This window comes from Dendrobates tinctorius, unplaced genomic scaffold (assembly GCF_039654945.1).
Source record: "Dendrobates tinctorius isolate UK_male_01 unplaced genomic scaffold, ASM3965494v1 ptg000443l, whole genome shotgun sequence".
Taxonomy (NCBI): Eukaryota; Metazoa; Chordata; class Amphibia; order Anura; family Dendrobatidae; genus Dendrobates; species Dendrobates tinctorius.
The window spans coordinates 530,844-545,591 of NW_027362106.1; the positions used below are offsets into that span (position 1 = coordinate 530,844).

General features: G+C 48.1%; 1 protein-coding gene across 4 annotated transcripts in view; it reads left to right on the top strand.

Moving 5' to 3' along the window:
• Positions 1-14,748, top strand: part of MCMBP (minichromosome maintenance complex binding protein) — a 192,936-nt gene that overhangs the window by 130,365 nt on the left and 47,823 nt on the right. For all 4 annotated transcript variants that reach the window (XM_073564273.1, XM_073564272.1, XM_073564271.1 and 1 more), the window contains 2 exons: positions 698-873; positions 956-1,079. In XM_073564273.1, the coding sequence (XP_073420374.1) occupies positions 698-873; positions 956-1,079 (300 nt within the window). The remainder of the gene's footprint in view (positions 1-697; positions 874-955; positions 1,080-14,748) is intronic.

A 14,748-nucleotide genomic window follows, 5' to 3' on the forward strand; every position in this document is an offset into this window, starting at 1 on the left:
CTCTGATGAGCTATTCATCAATATGACTTCTGACAGGTCACTTACACCTCATTGACCTGCCCCCTATTTTACATAATGGATATGTATAGGAAAAAAAATTCTCTTCTGCAGGCAGGCGGCTGCGCTACAGCATGATCACATCTATAATGTGTCTATACGGTAATTAATTTGTTTGCTATTCATAACAAAAAAAAAATCAGTTTGACAATGGCGATCCAGGAGCTGCTACTGTAGCGCAGGCGCAAACCATTCTCAAATGTTTGGGTTTGGTTTTTTTTAATGTATTTGTGGATAACATCAAACAAGTGAATTACATACACATTATAGATGCAATTTTTTTTTCCGGAGAGATATATAATATAAATATTCATTATGTATAATAGGGGGCAGGTCAGTAAGGGATCATTGACCTGTCAGCAGTCTTCAATATGCTAATCAGAGCACCATATAAAGACCTGCCCACAGCCCCACCCCGATCCACTAGCATATCATTAACTCAAATTAAAATGATTACACAACAACCACAAGACTGATTTCATCACCAGGTATCATTGAAATCAGTATAACGGCGCCGACCTGACACTGTCTGCAGGTTACTATGCCCAGTCCTGCTGATAGGGTCACTTTAAGTTCCAGGACGTAGATGTAATGGGCTGTCAGGTGAATGTGACCATCATCGGAGCCTGTTTTCTTTCAGTGACATTGTGTCCTCTCTGCTGGACCCTGCAGTCTGTATGGACACCCAGGAGGAGCAGCGTTCACACAGTCCCCCCACATCGCTCGTGCCCCGGATTCACGCCATATTGATCCGTAAACTTACGCACACAAATCCAGTAATCCCATACTCCATGGATGAAACTGAGGAAATCAAGTGTAAGTAATGGCTGACTGACATTCCCTGTCTATATCTTCAGCTTCACTGCACCAGATGTATCATGTGTTTCTCCTTTTCTAGGTGTATCCAGTTTCATGTCTGAGCTGCCATCTGTGAGGTGTGAGCTATTGGGGTTCTTGACGCATGCTCTAATGGGTGATAGTCTGGCCGCACAGTATCTCGTCCTCCACCTAATCTCCACTGTGTGAGTATTACTGAGCATGTCCTCTGCGCATGTTGTACATGAGGCTGTTTTACCACGTCAAAGTGACAGGGCGGGTATGCCCTTCCGTAACACTCACTAATATACAAATTAGGCACACTGAATACAGTTTTATGGTAAGAAAATAATGTAACAATTAAGATTACATCAGGATAATGCTGAATTATGGAATGGCAGATATATTACCCTGTTTTGTTAATTCATTTCATGTGAATCATACTATTAATATGAATTATAGTACATAGAGAAATATGCATCAATACATTGCCAAGTATTGTAACATCACTTCTCCACTGGAGGGACCACAGTGTCAGCGAGAAGGAAATACTCTGGTCTTGTCATCACAGAAACCGTACGTCCATGATACCTTCTGGAATGTCCCTGTAACGGGGTCTACCAAGCTAGAGTACCTCTTTCAGTACCACCCCGTGTTTTCGGAGGTCCGCTCTGCGTTGGCTGGAGTCTGAATGAAGGACTCTGGCTGGAATTCCTTTGCTTACATGGGCGCATATAAAAGATCACTGCTTCTCCACGTATTTCCAGTCTGACAACACTTTACTCACAGGACACAGAATATATCACACAGATACAGAGGGCAGGCCAATAGAAAAGCGGCAGGCCAGACATGCATTACAAAAGCCGCAGGTGGCCAGAGCCTGCTGATGTTTACTGTGGGAATTACAAAGGTGGGGGGAGGGCGGACAAAAGAATATCGTGTCCCCTCTGCCCAGGGGCGCAGCCTGTGGGCTGATGCATTAGGGACATGCATCTCACATAGAACCTATTATACATACATATAACTGCACAACATATTCTGGGTGCTGAGTGGTTCTGTAGCACGGCTCCCCCTTTTCAGCGACGCGATCGGCATACACAATCTGATCCTCAACAGATCGGTTTGGGGATGACCGAAGTTTATGGGGTTGGTACAAGTTCCGTTTGTCGACTTAGTCCATCGGCATTACCGTTTTGTTTGCCGGGTCTGTGGTGGATGGTGAAGTCCAGAGGTTGTAGGGCTAAACTCCACCGCAGCAATCTGGCGTTGTCTCCGGAGACCCGATTAAGCCAGACTAGGGGATTATGGTCCGTTAGGAGGGAAAACTGTCGTCCATACAAATATGGTTGCAACTTCTTGAGTGCCCATACTACCGCCAGGCACTCCTTCTCGATGGCTGCATAGCTTACTTCACGGGGCAGTAGTTTCCGACTCAGGTAAGCCACCGGGTGTTCTTGGCCGTCCGGCCTGAATTGGCTCAGTACTACCCCCAATCCAAACATAGAAGCGTCTGTGTGAACCAGGAAACGTTTAGTTGAATCGGGTGCGGCCAATACAGGGGTATTGGTGATGGCGTCCTTTAGTTGGCGGAAGGCTTCCTCACACTCTGAGGTCCAGGTTACCTGGCGGGGTTGGTTCTTACGGGTCAGATCAGTGAGGGGCTTGGCTTCGCTGCTGTAATTGGGAACGAATTTCCTGTAATACCCCGCTGTCCCTAGAAACGCCATGACCTGGGTTTTAGTGTGTGGGATGGGCCATTTGGCTATGGCCTCAATCTTGGCTGGTTCTGGTCGCTGTTTCCCACTTCCCACCCAATGCCCTAAATACTGAACCTCTGCTTTGCCCACGTGACGCTTGTTTGGGTTCAGGGTGATTCCGGCTTGGTGGATCCTGTCCAATACTGTCTCTAGGTGATTTAGATGCTCTTCCCATGTCGCACTGTAGATGGCGATGTTGTCCAGATAGGCACAAGCATAGTCCTGGAGACCATCCAGAAGCCGGTCAGCCAGCCTTTGGAAGGTCGCCGGGGCATTCTTCATCCCGAATGGCATAACTCAAAACTGGAATAAGCCGAACGGGGTGACAAATGCCGACTTGGGAATAACGTCAGGACTAAGGGGAATCTGCCATTAGCTTTTGCATAGATCGATGGTGGTCAAACACTTTGCCCCCGCCAGTCGGTCTAACAACTCATCCACACGCGGCATGGGGTATGCATCCGTCACTGTTTTCTCATTGAGCTTACAATAGTCTATACAAAACTGTGTAGTCCCATCCTTCAATGACCCCTAAACGCAGCATCTCTTGTATCTCTTGTCGCATCCCCTCTCGTACAGACTCAGGGATGCAGAAGGGGTTTTTTCATAGGGGGGTCTGATCCTGGGTCTCAACCTTGTGTTCTGCCAGGCAAGTGTACCCCGATCGCTCTGAAAACATCCTCTGTCACAGTCTCAACAACGCCTCCGCCTGCTGTCTCTCCCGGGGGCCTAGGTCTTCACCCAAGTGTACTTGGTCCCATGTTTTAAACTGAGTCCTTTCCCCTAAGACATCCGGCAAGGGAAGTCCGGCTAAATCCTCTGCTTCAGGTACACAGATGGCCACTACCTCTTCTGGGCGCTCCCGGTAGGGCTTCAGCATATTCACGTGGAACATGCGGATAACCCTGGGGTCGTCACAATCGGCGACATTATAGGTTGTCGGCTGTTTTCCCCACTACCTGGTAGGGCCCCTGCCATGCAGCTTGAAACTTATTCTGCTTAGTGGGCTCTAAGACCAGGACCTTCTGTCCTATTTCCAAAGAGCGCTCTCTGGCCCTCCGATCGTACCATACGCACTGGTGCCGCTGGGTCGCCTGCAGGTTCTCACGTACAACCTGGGTCAGCTCCTGTAGGCGGTCCCGGAATTCCAGCACATAGGGTACAATAGGTAGCCCTTCTATGATGCCCTCCCCCTCCCAGTGTTCCAGCACTAAGTCTAGGGGTCCCCTTACCCGTCTCCCGTATACCAGTTCGAACGGGGAGAACCCCGTGGATTCTTGGGGCACCTCCCGATAGGCAAACAGGAGGTGTGGCAAGAATTTCTCCCAGTCCCTGTATGTCCTGGTAAAAGTCCCAATGAGCGGTTTTAATGTCCCGTTAAAGCGTTTACACAACCCATTGGTTTGCGGTTGGTACGGGGCGTTTCTAATGGACTTTACGCCGCACAGCTTCCACAGTTGGTTGGTCACCTCTGCTGTAAACTGGGTACCCTGGTCCGAGATAATCTCCCAGGGAAATCTACAGTCATGGCCAAAAGTTTTGAGAATGACACAAATATTAATTTTTACAAAGTCTACTGCTTCATTTTTTCTAATGGCAATTTGCATATACTCCAGAATGTTATAAAGAGTGATCAGCTTAACAGAAATTACTTGCAAAGTCAATATTTGCCTAGAAAATTAACTTTATCCCCCAAAACACATTTCAACATCATTGCAGCCCTGCCTTAAAAGGACCAGCTAACATCGTTTCAGTCATTGCTCCATTAACATAGGTGTGGGTGTTGATGAGGACAGGGCTGGAGATCAATCTGTCATGATTAAGTAAGAATGACACCACTGGACACTTTAAAAGGAGGCTGGTGCTTGGCATCATTGTTTCTCTTCTGTTAACCATGGTTATCTCTAAAGAAACACGTGCAGTCATCATTGCACTGCACAAAAATGGCCTCACAGGGAAGAGTATCGCAGCTAGAAACCCTAACCCTCAGTCTACAATCTATCGCATCATCAAGAATTTCAAGGAGAGAGGTTCCCTTGTTGCCAAAAAGGCTCCAGGGCACCCAAGAAAGACCAGAAAGCGCCAGGACCATCTCTTAAAAGTGTTTCAGCTGCGGATCGGGCTACCAGCAGTGCAGAGCTTGCTCAGGAATGGCAGCAGGCAGGTGTGAGTGCATCTGCACTCACTGTGAGGCGGAGACTCTTGGAGCAAGGCCTGGTCTCAAGGAGGGCAGCAAAGAAGCCACTTCTCTCCAGAAAAAACATCATGGACAGACTGATATTCTGCAAGAGGTACAGGGAGTGGACTGCTGAGGACTGGGGTAAAGTCATTTTCTCTGATGAATCCCCTTTTCGATTGTTTGGGACATCTGGAAAACGGCTTATTCGGAGAAGACCAGGTGAGCGCTACCACCAGTCTTATGCCAACTGTCAAGCATCCTGAAACCATTCATGTGTGGGGTTGCGTCACAGCCAAGGGAATGGGCTCTCTCTCAGTCTTGCCTAAAAACACAGCCATGAATAAAGAATGGTACCAGAATGTCCTCCAAGAGCAACTTCTCCCAACCGTCCAAGAGCAGTTTGGCGATCAACAATGCCTTTTTCAACATAATGGAGCACCTTGCCATAAAGCAAAGGTGATAACTAAATGGCTCAGGGAACAAAACATAGAGATTTTGGGACCATGGCCTGGAAACTCCCCAGATCTTAATCCCATTGAGAACTTGTGGTCAATCATCAAGAGACAGGTGGACAAACAAAAACCTTCAAATTCAGACAAAATAAAAGCATTGATTTTGCAAGAATGGACTGCTATCAGTCAGGATTTGTTCCAGAAGTTGATTGAGAGCATGCCAGGGAGAATTGCTGAGGTCCTGAAGAAGAAGGGTCAACACTGCAAATATTGACTTGCTGCATTAACTCATTCTAACTGTCAATATACCCTTTTGTTACTCATAATATGATTGCAATTATATTTCTGTATGTGATAAAAACATCTGACAGACACACATAAAAACCAGAGGGCAGCAGATCATGTGAAAATATAATATTTGTGTCATTCTCAAAACTTTTGGCCATGACTGTAACCCGTGAGAAAACCTGGAGCAGGGCGGCCGCCACCGTCTCTGCCAGTATGTTGGGTAACGCAACCGCCTCTGGATACCGTGTGGCATAATCTACCACTGTCAATATATACCTTTTCCCTGACGGACTGGGTTTGGCTACTCGGCTAAATGGTTCCTCCACAATGGGGAGGGGGCGTAATTTGGCCTTGCATCGATCCCCCCCCTCTTGCCAATGCGCTGACAACGGTCACAGGTCTGGCAGTACTGACCAACATCATAGGTTACCCCCGGCCAAAAAAAGTTTTGTGTCAGACGATGCCTGGTGCGACGGACGCCAAAGTGCCCGGCCAAGGGTATATCATGAGAGATTTGCAGTAACTCCTGCCTATACTTCTTGGGAACTACCAGCTGTTTTATAGTGGGGCTCGTCCCTGTGTGGTGCTGCTCTGTGATCCGGTAGAGGAGTCCCTGCTTCCATACAAACTGTTCCCCTTCCAGTACTCCTCCCCTCCTGTGCCTTCCCACGATATCCCTCTAATGAAGGATCCTCAAGTAACTCCCTCTTAAATTCATCTGGCATGGCCCAAGAAATGTGTCTGGCTATGGGAATAAGTGTAGGGCTGGGATGTCTTACCTGAGCCTCCTCTGAGTGTGATTCCGCAGCTCGAGCTTGTCTCCGGGTGGTCACAGGATAGGTCTCAGCCAGAGGGGCCACCGAGAATGCAGACAACATGGGCCCCAAGTCATTTCCCAGCAAGACGTCTGCAGGCAAATCCTCCATCAAGCTGACCTCAACAAGGCCATCCCCGACTCCCCAGTTCAGGTGAATCCGGGCAGTGGGCAGTCGATGTATAGCTCCCCCTGCTACACGGACTCTGCCACTGTCCGGTCCGTCTTCTCTTGGTCCCGGACGAGATGAGGCTTCACAAGGGTCAAAGTTGCCCCAGAATCTTAGTCCCTGCATACGTTTCCCATTAACCCACACGACCTGTCGATGGTGTTGTCGATTATCTTCCCGGGCTGCCTGCACGGGGTCTACTTCATGCAGCACTTCGTCCATCTCTTCCACCCCTTGGTTAGTCATAGCCCCCAATGCCGGGTCAGCTTCGCCTTGGTAGCAGTGTACAGCAGCCCGGGTGAAGGTAGCTGTTACCGCCTTTGGCCACTGGGTATGCCGAGTCCGGTTGGGACATTGTCTTTGCAGATGGTCCAGCTGACGACAGGTGTGGCATCGCGCCCCAGGGGGACTGTGGTAGGCCGGGTTTCTAGCTGGTCCCCCTACAATCTTCGGTGGTTTGGGGCCCTCCAGATCCATGGGCGGGCCCCTAGTGACCACCTTTGATCCGGACAACTGCGGCCTCCTGGCATCATGATGTTCATCGGCCAGACGAGCAGCTAACTCAAGAGTCATTGGCCGCCTGTCCTGAAGCCATTCCTGTGTCTCGGGGTTTAGTCCATTAAAGAATCGTTCTAACAGGAAGAACTGGAGGACGTCCTCCTTAGTGGTTTCTTGGCTCCCTTGTACCCACTGTAGCAGTGACCGCCGTAATTTACAGGCCTATTCAGCGTGGGTATCGGTTACGCGTTTTATAAGTCCGCGGAACTTTTGGCGGTATTCCTCTGGTGTCAGCGCATACCGGGCCAAGATCACTTCTTTGATCTGCTCATAGTCCATACAGTCCTCATCAGGTACCGTGCGATAGGCGTCCGCTGCCCGGCCTGTCAGCTTGCTGGCCGAATCTGAACCCGTTCCTCCAGCTTCACTTGATGAAGGGCACACTGCCGCTCAAAGTCCTGCAGAAAGCCATCAATGTCTTCCTCTGCCTTCCCCAACTGTCGGAAGGCATTCTACTGGATCTTTTTGTGGCTTACTGTTGAAGGTACCTGGTCGAAGGCCAGAGCTCCACCTGCTCGCTGACTCTCCTCTCTCTGCTCTGCCATCTCCATCTTGGCTAGCTCCACTTTGGTCTGCTCTGCCATCTCCATCTTGGCTAGCTCTATCCTGGTCCGCTCAGCCATCTTTTCCTTCAGATCAGTACGCACATCAGCCATCACCCCTCGTATGCTATTTTAGAATTTTGGATAACTAGAGGCGGAAGACCTGTGAAGACTCAGACGTCAAGGTTAGATTTCAGAAAGGCAGATTTTAAGGGATTCAGAAAGAGAATTGGAGGGATCCAATGGCTGGATATCCTTAAAGACAAAAATGTCCAGGAAGGATGGGAAATCTTGAAAAATGAAATTCTCAAAGCACAGTTGTTAACAATTCCGAAAAGAGGGAAGAATAGGAAGCATTTAAGGAAACCAGGATGGATGAACACAGAACTTAAGCACATGCTAAAAAGGAAGAAAAAAATGTTTATAAAATGGAAAGAGGGAGGCATATCTAAAGAAGAATATAATGCTGTCTGCAGAACCTGCAGGGCACAAATCAGATTACTAAAGCTTAAAATGAATTGAGGCTTGCAAGAGATGTCAAAAGCAATAATAAAGGATTTTGGGGATATGTCAAAAGTAAAAGAAAAGTCAAAGATGCTATAGGATTTTTACAGGATGAAAATGATGAAATGGTAAGACAGGATGTTGAGAAGGCTGAACTTTTAAATTCCTATTTTGCATCTGTTTTCTCTCAGAAAGGAAATGTAACATCAACTGTTCTTCACTGTCCTATTAAGGGAATAGAAGAATCCAGGATATCTATAAACAGAAAGATAGTGAGGAAACACTTAGCTAACCTAAATGAATTCAAGTCTCCAGGTCCAGATGAATTACACCCCAGAGTACTGAAGGAGATAGCAGAAGAAATTTTTGAACCCCTGTCCATAATCTTTGAAAATTCTTGGAGAACAGAAGTGCCAGAAGACTGGAGAAGAGCAAATGTTGTTCCTATCTTCAAAAAGGGGAAGAAGGTGGACCCAGGCAACTATAGGCCGGTGAGTCTGACTTCTATACCAGGAAAGATCTTTGAACAAATTATTAAACAACATGTATTTCAGTACCTGGATAAGAATGAAGTGATTAACCAGAGTCAGCATGGGTTTGTAACTAATAAGTCATGTCAGACTAACTTAATTTCCTTCTATGACGGAATCACTGATTGGGTGGATCAAGGAAATGCTGTAGATATAGTATATCTTGACTTCAGCAAAGCATTTGACAAAGTATCTCATACAATCCTTATTGAAAAAATGACTAAGTATGGAATGGACAAGGCAACTGTTAGGTGGATTCATAACTGGCTTAGTGATTGGACCCAAAGAGTGGTCGTAAATGGCTGCACATCCTGTTGGAAGAGTGTCTCAAGTGGGGTACCACAGGGCTCTGTCCTGGGCCCTGTATTGTTCAACATCTTTATCAACGATTTAAATGAAGTAATTGAGGGTACACTGATTAAATTTGCTGATGACACAAAGCTAGGAGGGATAGCTAATACTAGAGAAGAGAGAGAGGATTCAAAAAGATATAAATAAACTCGAGCAGTGGGTAGCAACTAACAGAATGTTTTTTAACAGGGAAAATTGCAAAGTACTACATCTGGGCAATAAAAATGAAAAAAGCATATACAGAATGGGAGGAATAGGCCTAAGCGACAGCACATGTGAAAAAGACTTGGGTATACTAATAGATCACAGACTGAATGAGTCAACAGTGTGATGCAGCAGCAGAAAAGGCAAATGCAATTCTAGGATGTATTAACAGAAGCATACAGTCTAGATCACGTGTAGTCATTATTTCCCTCTGCTCCTCTTTGGTCAGACCTCATCTGGAATATTGTGTCCAGTTTTGGGCACCACATTTTAAAAAAGACATCAACAAACTGGAGCAAGTTCAGAAAAGAGCGACCAGAATGGTGACCGGTCTGCAAGCCCTGTCTTATGAGGAAAGGTTGCAGGATTTGGGAATGTTTAGTTTGCAAAAGAGAAGACTGAGAGGAGACTTAATAGCGGTTTACAAATATCTCAAGGGCTGTCACATTGTAGAAGGATCAACTTTATTTTCATTTGCACAAGGAAAGACTAGAAGCAATGGGATGAAACTGAATGGGAGGAGACACAGATTAGATATTAGAAAAAACTTTTTGACAGAGTGATCAATGAGTGGAACAAGCTGCCACGAGAAGTGGTGAGTTCTCCTTCAATGGAAGTCTTCAAACAGAGGCTGGACAGACATCTGACTGGGATGATTTAGCGAATCCTGCTTTGAGCAGGGGGTTGGACCAGATGGCCCAGGAGGTCCCTTCCAACTCTACCATTCTATGATTCTATGACCGTCCTTCCTGTGCGGCGCAGCTTCCGCTGCAAGACTAGCACCAGCAGCTGTTCCCCGGTGCGTGCAGCACGGCGCTGTCTCTTCATCGCCGGCCAATGCCGGAACTTTTTTCCCCGGCTCTTAGTCTGCCTAGGCCGCGGGCGGGAGTCCCACCCACTGACTACCATTTTCCGGCGGCCCTCCCCTGTGTACTTTGCCCGGTGCTGTAAATTTAGGCCCCGGGTTCGGCCTCTGCTAGGCCACGACTAGACGTCACGCCGCCAGGCACGTCTACTATTGGGGGGCTATACCACTCACGAGGTACGAATTTTGAAGTTGGAAGCAGCCCAGACACATCCTACTGCACTTCAGGATGCTCAGGGTCGCAGGACTGTGGGTAAGTGCTACTACCCCCCTCTCCAGCCGGGCAGCTATACTAGTAGCGTCACTGCCGCAGGCCATGCCAGCCAGCAGGAAACCCGGGCATGCAGGACTAAGCCTCATATGGTGCTAATTGCCACATGCACCTCCTGTCAGCCCACTCTTCCACAGGCACAGAGAGTTATGCTAAGCCTGCAATTCCCGACACGCCCAGGAGTTCTCCCCTGCAACCAAGCCCCTGGAATGGGCTCTGTCTGTGTCGCAGTCTATGGCATCACTAACGAGGGCAATTGAGTCCCTTCAGGCCCCAGATAGGGGCAGGGACAGCGGCTCGCCTGTCTTGGAGAAATCCTTGACCTTACAAGAGCCTCCGGCCTGCAGGGGCTGCTCTCACTCTAGGCAGACGCGGGGGAAACGAAGGTGCCTCAGCATCTATGAGCTATACTTTTCGCTCCCCTTCTCCAGGGGGTGACAGCGAGCAAAACTCAGATTACGATTCCGAGGTGCCCCTCAATTTGGATGCACCTGGTTACCAGGAACCAGTTGAGTCTCATTGAGGCAGTCAGCCAAACCCTGGGTATTGACGATAAATCCACCTTGACCTCAGGTCATGTGGTGTCATTCAAACTGGTCAAACGGCCTCATAGACTCACCCAGAGTTTGAGGACATAGTGCAATGACACAGGGAGTGGCCAAACAAACGCTTCACAGGACAGAGGGCACTGGATTCTAGATATCAATTTGCCTCTGAACTTCGTCAAAGGTGGGCAGAGCCCACATCGATAGATCCACCCGTATCAAGAACCCGATTATCCCTACCTAACGGTTCTTCTAATAAGGATCCTACTGACCGTCTCAATAGAGAGCCGGGCTCGCTTGGTTACATGATTACATTGCCCCTATATGTGCCCTTACTTAAAATGCTGTTGGCGTGTCGGCGGCATTGTTATACTTCACATTTGTCTATACTTTTGTAGCATCTTTATTGCCCTCATCTAAAATGGCGAAATCAGCATGTGCACATGGCCAATGCGGCAGTTCCCATGGTGCATCTCTTCTTGGCTACCATTAGTGACGCGGGGAGGTACTGACGTCATGAGGGATTTCCCTCCTCCTCCCGAGTCATGTGAACGGCTGGAGGCGATTCATTATATGGGCCTGCGAGTCACCGCGCATGCGCCGGTAATGGCGCTGATTATTAGACACAGCTGGTATACGGATATAAAGACCCTCTTTTAATATACAGACACAGCCCCCCGAGGAAGCGCACGCGAAACGCGCGTCGGGGCTGCAATAGGACACAAATTGACAGCTAATTATGGGTAGGACTTCTTTCCTCACTGAGACCTTTAGCACAATGATTTATATGAAAGCACTATTGATTTAATGGCTACTTAGCTTTGCACTGCTAATTCCCCTATTTGCACTTTACATGCACTATGCACTTTTTGGGATTCATTTGCTTATTGGGTCCTTTTTCATGCAAATTCCTAGTGGGTTTTGTTTGTTTATGCCCAGGCTGTTACTCAATTTTTGTGTCCTTCATTCATGAGCTAGTTGAAGTACGCTTTGTTTGTTTGAGTCTGTATACTACTATATTTTGTTTTATGTGGATATATATTTTTAATAAAATCATTTTGATATTTTCATACTTTTGGACGTATTACTCCGTTTGTTAAGTGTAGGATCCATGTTGATTGGAGTGTCTGGTTCTTATTCTTTGTGTCCGTGGAAAAATGCCTTTGTGTATTTCTATACAGTGACATGTATCAGTGGAAACTGTTCTTAACTGCGCAGCACTGGCTGACGCAAATGCGACTTGCATCAGGGGAGCCCTATGGTTGAGAACATGGCGAGCCTACCCAACTTCCAAGAAATCCCTAACTACTTTGCCCTATCAGAGCAGCAGAATGTTTGGTGAGAAGATAGATCAGCTTATCTTCGGCACCACATGGGGGAAAAGCAACTTTCTCCCACAACAGAGGGCTAAGCAGCCATTCCGTCACCAGCTTCAAACACGGTTTCGACCGCCAGTTCAGGCCGGCGCAATCAGGGCAGAGATCGTCAGATCTCATATAGAACCAACCCATTGGGGGAGGATGCATTCCAACTAGCCAAAATCAGGGGGATCAAGGTCCCACAGGTTCACGGCCAAATGACTGGAGGAACTTCCGGTCTACACCTGCAGAGTAGGCGAGCACCTGCTCTGGTTTCATCACGTCTGGCTCACCATCGTACACGACGCATGGGTAGGAGAGCTGGTGTCTTCTGGGTACAAGATAGTATTTATCAGCCACCCCCAAACGATTTTTCCTTTCTCGTCCTCCCAGATCTGAAACCCGAGCACGCACCTTATTCGAAGCCGTCGAGTCTCTCAGGCGCAGTGGAGTGATCATCCCTGTACCGGAAAAAGAGAGATTTCAGGGTTTCTTCTTCAACCTGTTTGTGGTCCCCAAAAAAGGAACGGAACCGTAAGGCTCATTTTGGACCTGAGGCTCCTGAACAGATTTTGTCAAGATCAGACATTTCTGGATGGAGTCTCTCCGCTCGGTCATATCTACCATGGAAAAGGGGAGAATATTTGGCCTCTATCGACATCCAAGGCGCCTACCGGCACATCACCATTTTTTTCCTCGCATCAAAGGTTCTTACAGTTGCCATCAGCAACCTGCATCACAGCCTTACCCTCCGGGCTAGCCAGCGCCAACAGGGTATTCACAAGGGTCATGGCGGCCGTCATGTCCATCCTGCATGCCCAGGGCATAATCATCTGGCCTTATCTGGATGACCTCCTGGTCAAGGGCCCATCTTTTCAGTCTTGCGAAGAGTGTCAACATCATGCTGGATACACTTGTTTGCCTAGGGTGGCTGGGGAATTTGACGTTCTGAAGTTTTCCCCTATTCCAACTCACAAAATTTCCTTTCTAGGGATGATCTTTTACACTTCCCTAGGGTTGGAAATTCTCCTTCGGGACAAGGCCCTAGCACTCCGGCAGTGAGCATGGACACTTCGCCAGCCGGTCTTCTGTACCATCCGGTTTAGCATGAAGGTCTTAGGGTAAATGGTGGCAGCAAAAGAGGCTGTTCCATTTGCCCAGCTACATCTTTGTCCCTTGCAGTGCGCCCTCTAGGCAGCTTGGTACAAGAAGCCCGTTCTCCCTCGACCACCAGGGCCGGTTGTCCGCACCTGTCATGTTCCCTTCTGCAGGGTATGCCTTTTCCTCCGAACCATTGTTTGATGGTCACGACCGACACCAGTCTCCTCGGATGGGGAGCAGTATGTCGCCACCACACAGCCCAAGGATGTTTGGTCACCTCGGGAATCACTCCTTCCGATCAACCTTTTAGAAATTCAGGCGATTCGGCTGGCTTTGCAGCACTTTCATCATCTCCTCCTGGAAGGACGCCCTGTCCGAAATCAAGCAGACAATGCCACGGCATGGGCTTACATAAATCATCAGGGGGGGCAGCCGCAGCAGGACAGCCATGCTCGAGGCAAAGCATATCCTTTGCAGGGCCGAGAGAAATCACTCTGTTCTCGGCAGTTCACATTCCGGGCGTGGAGAACTGGGCGGCGATCTTTCTCAGCTGGCAGGGTTTCGCGTCCGGGGTATGGCCACTCCATCCCGAGTTTTTTTTCCAACAGATTTTCCAACATTGGGGAACCCCAGAAGTGGACCTGATGACCTCCAGGCTAAATGCCAAGGTACCCAGGTTTGTTGCTCGGTCCCGGGACCCACAGGCAATCGCCGTGGTCGCGTTGGTCCTTACATGGAACCAGTTTTCACCTGTCATACCTGTTTCCTCCGCTTCCACTGCTTCCGAAGGTCTCAAAGTTCAAGGCATAGGGGGTTCCAGTAATACTGATTGGCCTCGTCGGACAGGGTACGCAGATTTAGTGCTGCTACTCGTCGACATCCCCTGGCGGCTGCCAGAGCGCCCAGACCTACTTTCCCAGGGCCCGATCTACCATCAGAACCCAGAGGCCTTCTGTTTGGCGGCTTCTACCATCAGAACCCAGAGGCCTTCTGTTTGGCGGCTTAGCCGTTGAATCTTGGACCCTGGCCGGGTTTGGCGGTATAAAATGGTCCGACTCAGACTCCTAAAATATATAATAAATTGGGTACAGTAGTTCAATGCAGAATGTGCTGAATATTTTTTCATAGGAATTTGGGAAAGCTATGAAATGTCATATAAATGGCTGTTCTATTCCTGATCTAAGGCTACATTCACACACAGCGTTTTTGCTGCGTTTTTTGAGGATACGTTATTCAGCTGCAAATGCAGATCAGCTTTTTAAAAAACCGAATCACCTGAAAGGTTTTTGCGCTTATAATGTTTTCAATAGCAAAAGCAGATTAGAAATCTGCTCTATCCATGTATCCATATCTGTCTATCCATATCTTATCTGTACCAAAAAGAATG